The 10,000-nt window shown below is 51.3% G+C and overlaps 1 protein-coding gene across 1 annotated transcript in view; it reads right to left on the reverse strand.

The window, feature by feature from the left end:
• The window catches only part of LOC143287252 (uncharacterized), a 196,925-nt gene extending 188,326 nt beyond the window's left edge, over positions 1-8,599 (reverse strand). Inside the window, exons 1-5 of the mRNA XM_076595197.1 lie at positions 8,506-8,599; positions 6,223-6,283; positions 4,500-4,752; positions 3,746-4,361; positions 1-3,604 (exon numbers count right to left, since the gene is read on the reverse strand). The exon at positions 1-3,604 is cut by the window's left edge and continues 1,682 nt beyond it. Coding sequence (XP_076451312.1) covers positions 1-3,604; positions 3,746-4,361; positions 4,500-4,752; positions 6,223-6,283; positions 8,506-8,599 — 4,628 coding nt within the window. The remainder of the gene's footprint in view (positions 3,605-3,745; positions 4,362-4,499; positions 4,753-6,222; positions 6,284-8,505) is intronic.
• Between the last annotated feature and the right edge of the window lie 1,401 nt (positions 8,600-10,000).

The raw sequence follows: 10,000 nt of genomic DNA on the forward strand, positions 1-10,000 counted from the left end.
TGGACTCCCGCCCTCTCTTCCGCCTTCACTCTCTGAACCTCGCCGTGAACGGGTCTGGACGTCGGATGACGAACACCGTCGGTGGTGTCTCCGGTCTGCCTGTTGGTGGTGACGATCCTGGGATCAGGCCGATGAGACCGTTCCCCGGACTCGTGCCGCTGACGTCTTTCGCCAGATCCTGTGTCGACGTGACCCGGCACTGGCAGTCTACGGGCTCTTCGTTGTGGGGTGTTCGCTCCTGCAGCTACTTCTCCTGCTGGTCTAGCACTGGACTCGGGACCGGCGTTGATGTTTGATCGGTCGTGCGACCTGTGTCGGACTTTGTCTCCTTTGTGCTCGCTTCTGCCCCGTCTGTGGGCTTCGTCCGACCCGTCTTGACTCCTGTGGACTTCAACCGTTTGAAGGGTCTGGGCACGAGGTCGTTTGTCCTGGCGGCTGGTGGGGGTGTCTACGCCGTGTTTGGTCCGAGAAGTGGCAGCCCCTCTCCCTTGGCTGGTGCTAGACAGCGTGCTGTCAGGTGCGGGGCGTCGGTCTTCGGGGTGTCTCTCCTTGGTATCACGTCGGTCGGTGGTTCTGGGATGGTTGTCCCGTGTGTGTGCACTCCTCCTTTCAGGCCTGTCTGCGTCCTCCTCTGTGCCGTATGTGTCCACAGCCCTGTCGTCAGTGTCTACACCCCCACTGTCCTGTCTGGCCGCCCTTCTGTCCTCGATGTCACGTCTGTCTGAGGTTCTACCGTGGCCGTCTGTACCTCTGCCGTGTCTGTCTATACCTCTGCCGTGTCTGTCTATGTTTCTGCCCCGACTGTCGCGCTTGTCTCTGCTGCTCGGGTCAATGTCACGTCTGTCTTCGCTTCTACCGTGAGGGTCGCGTCTGTCTCTACTCTTCTCGGTATCTCGTCTGTCTCTGCTTCTCTCTTCTGTGTCACGTCTGTCTGTGCTGCTCCTGCTGTGACTGTCACGTCTGTCTCTACCCCTCTCCTCAGTTTCACGTCTGTCTATACTCCTACTTTGACTATCTCGTCTTCTCTTCTCTGTGTCACGTCTGTCTATACTACTCCTGCTGTGACTGTCACGTCTGTCTATGCTCCTGCTGTGACTATCGCGTCTGTCTCTACTTCTCTCCTCTGTGTCACGTCTGTCTATACTACTCCTGCTGTGACTGTCACGTCTGTCTATACTCCTGCTGTGACTATCACGTCTGTCTCTGCCCCTCTCCTCAGAATCGCGTCTGTCCACGCCTCTGTCCAGGCTATCACGCTTGTCTGCCCGCCTGCTCTGACTGTCCCGTCTGTCTCGGTTCCTCTCCTCCAGGTCACGTCTGTCTACCACCGTGCTCTGACTGTCACGTCGGTCCGTGCTGATGTCCTCTGAGTCGTGTCTGTCCACGCTTCCGCCCTCAGAGCTGTACCTCTCTGTACTCCCTTGCTGGCTCCCATGTCTGTCCGCAACTTTCCCGTCAGGGTCGTGTCTTTCTACGCTTCTTCTCCTGCTACTTTCCGCAGCAGGTCGGCCGTGGCTGTCTCGCCGATCGGAGCTCCTGTCTTCCGATTCGTCGCGCCTGTCGGCACCTCTGTCCTCGGTGTCCCGTCTCTCCGCGCCCCTGCCCTGACTGTCACGTCGGTGTCTCGGGGCATCACGCGGAGCGTCCCGGAGCTTGTCCTTCTCCTCGCTGGAGGAGGTTCTGCCGCCAAGGGCGAGGTCCCCGCTCCTGTGCCTTCCTGCAGCCTGGCTGGCGTCGGCGTGGTCGTGAGGGCGTGGTCCGAGCACGTGGGAAGGGTCCTGGGCTCGTGCCTCGTGTCTGGCGCCCCGTCTCTCACCACCGGAGGAGGAGGGAGTCTGCTGGGTCAGAGGAGGGTCCCCTGAACGAGTCTGTCTCCGTGGCGGTGGTGGTGGCGGTGGTGAAGGGTCGTGGCTGTGCTCCTCGCGGAGGACTTGTCTCGTCTCGTCCACAGACCACTGCCTGTCTAGAGTTCTTTCCCTGCTGACTCTTCTCTGAGGGTGGCGGTCGTTGTCCGCCCCTTCTTCCGCCTGTCTGTCGCCGCTCGGGCGTCTCCCGCTCTCCTGGCGTCTGGGGCTGCTGCCCGAGGCTCTGTGAGAGCCGCCTTCTGGAGGAGGATGTTTGCTGTAGGCGGCGTCCTCCTCCTGAGGAGGATGGCTGTGAGTTTTCCGCTTTTCTCTGCTGAGATCTCTTAGCTGGATTTCTTCTGTTGGGGGTCGTCTGTCTTGACTTCTGCTTTTCGAGGTCTCTCTGAAAGGGTTTCCTGTTCTCTCTGGACTGAATGTGTCTGTTTCTGGAATAGTCGTCTGCTTTTCTAAAGTTCTTCCTCTGGAAAACCGTCTCTGAGTATTGTCAGATTTGTCTCCCTTTTCGCCGTGTTCCGATCGTTTAGGGTTATCAACCGATGTCTGTCTTTCTAGAGTTCTCTCCCTGGAAAACGACCTGTGAGGATTCCCTCTCGCTGCTTCAGCGGATGTTCGTTCGCCTGTTGAACTCTCTCTGCTCTCTGACCTTGAAGGTGTGACCCTCCTGTCCGGGAGATCGTCAGGCAGAGTGTCGTCCACAGAACGCTGTCTCTCTAGAGTTCGTTCTCTGCTCACCCTGCGAGCGGGTCTGGCACCGGGAGAGTCCGCCGAGCTGTGCTTGGACAAGGTCCTGTCCCAGCTGTGGTCTCTGACAGAGCTGCTGTCCCTGCTCCTGTCCGGTGCACTGCGTTCTCTGGGATCAGGAGCGTCGTCTGCGTCACCGCTCCCAGGAAAGATCTGGCGCCCTGTGATGTCCACACGACTTGGTTCCCGCGGGGACTGTCCCTCCACGCTCTTCCCCGTGCCACTGTCACGGGAGAGCTGCTTCTCTAGAGTCCGCTCCTGGGCCGCTTCCCTGGAGTGGGACCTGTCCAAAGTCCTGCCGATACCGCTATCACGAGACTTCTGCTTCTCTAGAGTCTTCTCCCTCCGTTTGCTGTCGGAATGTGTAGGGGTTTTCTCCCTCCCGCTGTCCCTACTGACGGTGGTGGTGGTGGTGGAGGACTTGCCGTCTTTACCGCTGGCGCTTGCTGTGGAGGTCTTGGTGGGGTAGACGAAGTCCGTATCCCTGACTCCATTGTCCGCTAGGGAGTAGACGTCCTGCTGACGGTAGGCACTGAACTCTTTGCACACGGGACTCTCCCGTTTGCTGGAGGAGCTGTCGCGTCTCTTCCCGTTGCCCCCATCCCTGGAACCGTCACGGCTCAGCGATGGTTCCGGGCTGCGGACCACGCTGTCCCTGGAGGAAGTTTTGTACACACCTCCTCTCTCTTTGTCCCGTGCGCTGCCTTTGTCCTTGGGCGAGGAGCGAGAGCTTTTCTCTTTGTCTCTTTGCCGGGAGGAGGAGGAAACTTTCTCGCCCCCGATCCTCGCCTCCCTGCTGTGTGGCTCGGTGACGCCTCGGTCCCTGTCCCTGTCGGTGGGGGGAGAGGCGGGATGCTGCTGCACAGGTGAATGGGCCGTGCGGCTACCTGCGCTGTCGCTGCCTCGGCTGCTCCTCTCCGCTGCTGTGCCTGTGGCGGTGGCGGCAGTGCCGTGTCTCTGCCTGGCGCGAGGCGGGCCCGCGCGATCAATATCCCCCGCTGCACGCGGCCGGCTGCCACCTCTCTCCACCACCCCCACCGCAGCTTCGCTCGTCGCTCGTTCCCTCTCCCTCTCCCCGCCTCCTCCACCCTCCGCTCCGTTCCCACCTCCTCCTCCTCTCCGTCCCCCTCCTCCTCCACCTCCCCCCGCCTCCCTTCTGCGGTCCACGTCCCTGTCCCTGGAGCCATGCCCCCCTCCTCCTCCTCCCCGCGAGCTCCTCTTGTCCAAGTCCTCCCTGCCCCCCACCCCCTCCCCGCCCGGAAAGTGGGTCCCCCCGCCTCCGCTGTGGGAAGTCCCGAACCCTCTCCCCTCAGAGCTATCGTCCCCGTGCACGCGATCACGTGCCCGCCTGTTGGTGTTGTTGGCGCGAGGCGCGTGCTTCAGCGACGATGACGTCGTCGGGGGTTGTCCCGCCACCAAATGGCGGGCCTCCTGGGGACTCAAACTCCGTCCCCCCTCCACACGGCGGCGGCTTTGGGGGCTGGCGGAGTGGGCAGGGGAGGTGGGGTTTCGGTGGTAAGGGCTGCTGGCCTGGTCGTGGTAGTGAGCTGGGTGGTGGGGGGCGATGTACCTCCTTCCAGACCTGCCGCCCCCTCCAGTCCCCCCTGCAGACTCCCCGTCCTCAGCGGTGGGGGTGGTGGCAGTGGGGGTGCCCACCTCCAGGTGATAGTTGACGGCGCTGTGGACGCTCTCCTGGGAGGAGAAGCCGGAGGTGATGGTCTCGCCCAGCCCGCTGGTCTCTGTGGAACTCTGAGGCTGCAGGCGGTTCACGCTGGGCACCCGCTCCAAGTTGGTCCCCCCTCCTCCCAACACTCCTCCTCCCCCTCCTCCCCATCCTCCTCCTCCTCCTCCTCCCCCGAGGAGGTGGTGGTGGTGGTGGTAGCCGTAGCCGACGTCGGGGGACAAGAACTGGCGGGACTGGGCCGACATCACGCCGCCGCCTCCCACGTCCTCCCGGAAAGTTTTCGGACTCACGTGGCTGGTGGTGGTGGTGGTGGGGATGGGCGCGGAAGGGACGGTGGTTTCTGAAATGATGGGAATGGAGATCCCACCACCCTCTCCTCCTCTTCCTTCTCCTCCTCTTTTTCGCGGGGCCGGGAGGGGTCCGCTGTCGTAGCGGTACTCCCCCTGGACGTCCCCCTCTGACCTGCGTGACATGGTGGTCAGGATGGGAGTGGGTACGCGTGACTCATTCCACGTGACGAGCGCGTGCTGACCTCACGTGCTGACCCCTTCTGTCAGTTCTGGATGTGTCGTCATCACTGGCGTTCTCACTCCGCGGCAAGTTGTTGTGTCATCGTGGGTTGATTAGTTTCACTTCTGAATGTAACTAGTTTCGTGTCATCGTTATCATCAAACGGCACAACAGAGAACACACAGCGGAGATCACAGCTTCTTAGAATGTTTGCGGGATCACTGGCATTCTTCAGTCCTACCAGGTTTTGTTCTCCTTGTTTAGTTCCAAATCGTTCTGTCGATATTTCATCGCACAACTTAGTTTATAACGATCTTTCAGTCCTGTTATTTTGTGACCCTGGCATAAAGTCCTTAGAAAAAAGCAAACCCAGATATGCTGAACGACTGTCAAGACAGTTCTTCAGTTAAAGACAAAACTGTATTTACTTACGTACAGAATGAGGTTCTCCTGAATACATGTTGCGTGTAATGATTAAAAATAGAAATAAAAATAAATCATTTATGTGGATTTTGTTTTATATAAATGCCTGAATAATCCCAAAGCACAATTTGTGCGTTCCAGAAGTTTCGTGGTTGTTTCTAATGCCAACAAGAAGTCTGCAGAACAGGAAACAGTGAAGGCCGTTTTAATCACTGTTTCGTCAGAATCATGTCTTCAGTGATCATCTTCAGGAAGTGATCAAGATAATCAGCCCAGGACTTTTTTTTTTTTACTTTGACACATTGTTCCGATGGGTATTCTTTGAAGGAAATAGAATCAGTGCACTTTTTTTTTTCTCTTCCAACATTCATGTACGTCACGAAAAGGAGTTAGTTTCCTTTACGTATTACTATTTTTGTGTGTTTTGTGTGTTCTTGTTTTTTTTTTTTTTTTGTTGTTGTTTTTTTGTAATGACAATATCAAACCCAAAACAACAATATAAACACAGAAACTGCGTCTGTTGAACCACTTCCAATCTACCAACCTCCCTTTCTCCTACTGGGATCCATTATGTAAGGAAAATATTGTCCAGAAAAAAAACACCCAACAACAAGAAACAAAAAAACAACAAAGACAACAACTAAGCACACCGCCAGCAGTTCATTCCTCCCCTTCCAGTTCCCACGCCATACTTCACCAAAGAGAAGACACTAACTCAGTTTATTGACCACTTCTCCTGGGAGCAGTCTGTCTCTCTCTGTGAGTGTGTACTGTTTACGCAACACACAACTCTCTCTCTGTCTCTCTCCCTCTCTCTCTCTATGGACACTGTAAGGAGGAGACGCGTACCATGCACGTGTTCTTTCAGACACCTGGCAGTCATTCAGTCTTTCAGTGTGTCAGACCTTTGCCTGCAGTGCTGTTTTTTTTCGCCCTTCCTCCCCCCTTGGTCTGTTGATTATTGTACTGTGGTCCTCGGTGTGTGGTGTGGGTGAGCACCAGACGTCCTGTCCTGCCAGGTCCCCCCACACCCCCTGACCCACCTCGTGGGCCTGTGGACCTGGAACACATCAAGAGGGTCTCTTTTCCGTTCGTTCGTCATCATCATCATCATCATCATCATCATAGTCGTCGTCGTCGCCGTCATTATCATCATCGTCGTCATCGTCTTCCTCATCCTCATCATCATCATCGTCGTCGTCATTATCATCACCGTCGTCGTCATCATCATCATCATCATCATCATCACCAGAATCGTTGTCGTTAGTGGCAGGTCATCATCATCATCATCATCATCATCATCATCATCATCATCATCATCATCATCATCATCATCATCATCACCACACTCGTTAATAGCAGGTCGCAGTTCATAAAAGTATGACACACGCCACACACACACACACACACACACACACACACACACACACACACACACACACACACACACACACACACTCATATGCACACACAAAGACAGGGAGACAGACAGAGGGACAGAGACAGTCAGACAGGCATACAGACAGAGTGAGAGACAAAGACAGAGACAGAGAGACAGACAGACAGACAGAGAGGGAGAAAGAGAGAAATAGAGAGAGTGAGTGAAACAGAGAGAAAGAGAGAGAAAGAAACAGACAGAGAGAGTGAGCAAGACAGAGACAGAAAGAGGCAAAGAACAAGGAGAGGCAATGAGTCACGGAATAAGACACACTTAAACAATAAATGCAAATATTTACTTACAAGGACAGAGACGAGAGAAAATAAAATGGGGATAATACGCGGACATTTTCGAAATCAACGAAACAAAATAAACATAGCAAAACAAAACAACAACAACAACAAAACCCAAACAAAACAACAACAAAACACGCAAGCATGCATGCACGAATACACACACACACACATACACACACACACACACGGAATTGCAAAAAGCGTGAGGTTTTTTTGTTTTGTTGTTGTTGTTTTTTTTGTTTTGTTTTTTTTTGTTTTGTTTTTTAATATATAATCCCGGAAGGCTGCAATCACAAAAAGCGTGAGGTTTTTTGTTTTGTTGTTGTTGTTGTTTTTTGTTGTTGGTTTTTTTTTTTTTTTTTAATATATAATCCCGGAAGGCTGCAATCACAAGAAGCTAATTCTATGCTATAGTCTAAAAAGTTCAATCCAGATTTACTTTCTGCTTCCACTTGTACTTAACAAGTCTTCTTTGCGTGCAGTCTATTTATGGACTGTGTGTATCCAAATTAGGAGGACCTGTATATCTATCTCATTCCTGTTCTGGTGCACATGTTCCTTTCAGGTCTGATATTTATTATTAAAAAAAAAGAAAAAAAAAGTTGATACCAAGAAGGTATTTCAGCGTTCGTTTTCTCGTCGGGAGTAGGAACAACTTCGCGGCACGTTCTAGGGATAGGGAACGTAGACGTAAACAGAAGCAGCTAAACTAACGAGAGGTAAACTATAAACAACAACAACAACAAAACAACCCAAACATGCTCATATGACAGGGGCTTTGACAACTGGTTTTGTTTTGTTTTTACCGGTTCTCGTTTCGTTGAAATGGAATGTGTTTCATATGTTAATACAATTTGATTTTTGAGAGAGAGAGAGAGAGAGAGAGAGAGAGAGAGAGAGAGAGGGAGAGAGAGAGAGGGAGGGAGAGAGAATGTGTGTGGCTGACAATAATTTCATTTGTTTTTACAGAAGTCTAAGAAAAAAAAAAAGAATCCTCTCAAAGAAACGTGCAATGAAACACAGATCAGAGCAGAGGATGAGTTTAATGTTTTGTATGGTATTGTCTTGTCTTACTAGTTAGTAACCTTATATGAACAGATTTCTCTGTGTGAAATTCAGGAGGTTCTGTCCGGGAAGAGAACTTTGCCACACTGCAGTAACCCCCCCCCCCTCTCCACCCCCCACTTTTGTTTCTTTCTTTTGGTTCTAGTTTTCTTTCGGCAAGGTATTTTGTCTTTACAACCGAAAAGAATTTTTTTTTTCTACATAAATTTGCCATGGGTATCTCCTTTGTCGCCGAGGGTTCTTTTACGCGCGCCAAATTCACTCTGCACACGGGACCTCGTTTTTTTTTTTTTTTTTTTTTTTTAATCATTTATCATGATTACGATATTATCTCAAACGAAACACAAGCACCCAGATCACCACTCACGGTCTAGTAGAGGAGTACAGGAGGGGGGTTGGAATAAACAAATCCCGGTGGTCCAGTGATGAGACTCGAACTCGAGCCCTTGGACGCTCCAGTCAGTCACATCAACGCTAGGCGACCTCTGTTGTGAGGGTAGAACTCTGGCGAGTTCGGACCATCAGCTAATGACTGTACTCTGACCTTTACTGCCACCCGGCTCTCCATGACAGCCATGAGAGATACGTGTCAAAGACGGTGCCAGAACTGAGATGTGTGAGACAGGTTGCTGATTTATTGATAGTCTGTCTGTCTGCCACACAGAGTGGTTGCTTTATTTATTTATAGTCTGTTCATCTAAGATGATGATATCAGACTGAAAATAAATGATATTATTATTATTATTATTATTATTTGGATTATTATCATTTCTATCATAATGATGATTGTTATTATTCATTAGAAATCGACATTTCTGTATATTCGAATGAAAAGGGGGGCGGTTGAGGTGGAGGGGAGTGGAGGGGTGGGGGTGGGGGGGGGGGCAAGGGGGAGGGGACTAAGAAAGAAAGAGAGAGAGACACAGATAGAGAAAGAGAGAGAGAGAGAGAGAGAGAGAGAGACAGAGACAGAGACAGAGACAGAGGGAGAACAGAAAGCGGAAAAGATAGAGTACAAAATGTAAAATGGAGAGGGTGAGTGTCAGTAATTGGAGAAAGAAAAAAAACATAATATTGGAAGGGCGTGTGTGTGAGAGGCGAGACGAAGGAAGCGGGATTAGGACAAAAAAAATTATCAATAATCAAATATTGTATGCACTACTTCTGTAGATTGTTATTTTCTGCACACAGGAGCCTGTTTGTGAGTTTGCTTATTTCGTGCAGGTCTGGGGAAGGGAATGCTGTAATTTGTTTGTTGCCTTTGTTTGTGTAATTGTTAGTGATCACAATTTGTGATCGTTTAAGTATAAGTACAATGGTGAGTGAGTGTGTGTGTGTGTGTGTGTGTGTGTGTGTGTGTGTGTGTGTGTGTGTGTGTGTGTGTGTGTGTGTGTGTGTGTGTGTGTGTGTGTGTGTGTGTGTGTGTGTGAGAGAGAGAGAGAGTGAGTGAGAGAGAGAGAAACATAATTCAGGAACTTGGGGATTTTAGTAAGGCTACCGGCCTTACGCACACACACACACACACACACACACACACACACACACACACACACACACACACACACATACATGGCGAGAGAGAGAAAGAGAGAGAGAGAGAGAGGGTGATGCAGGCAGACAGACAAACAGACAGACAGACTAAACAGACGGATAGATAGAAACAAAACATTCCAGGGTAAAGAATTAAGCACAGGATATTGTTTAATCCCACAATCAATATGCCAAGAGTTATGTGGATTATGGGAATACACACGTACCCAACATTCACTCAGCATGTCGAAGATAAAAAATTGAACGTTCAAGACCCTATGATCTGTATCAGCCTCCGGTGGATTATCAGCAACAATAAAAACAACACAACAAATACATTAACCATAGAAAACGGAACGTGAATGCATAACAGACAGGTTGAACCAAAGCTCAGATACGCGAATTCCAGTGAGTGCAGTCTACAACAACGACGACAAAAGCTTAACAC

The sequence above is a fragment of the Babylonia areolata genome, chromosome 11 (assembly GCF_041734735.1).
Source record: "Babylonia areolata isolate BAREFJ2019XMU chromosome 11, ASM4173473v1, whole genome shotgun sequence".
Classification (NCBI taxonomy): Eukaryota; Metazoa; Mollusca; class Gastropoda; order Neogastropoda; family Buccinidae; genus Babylonia; species Babylonia areolata.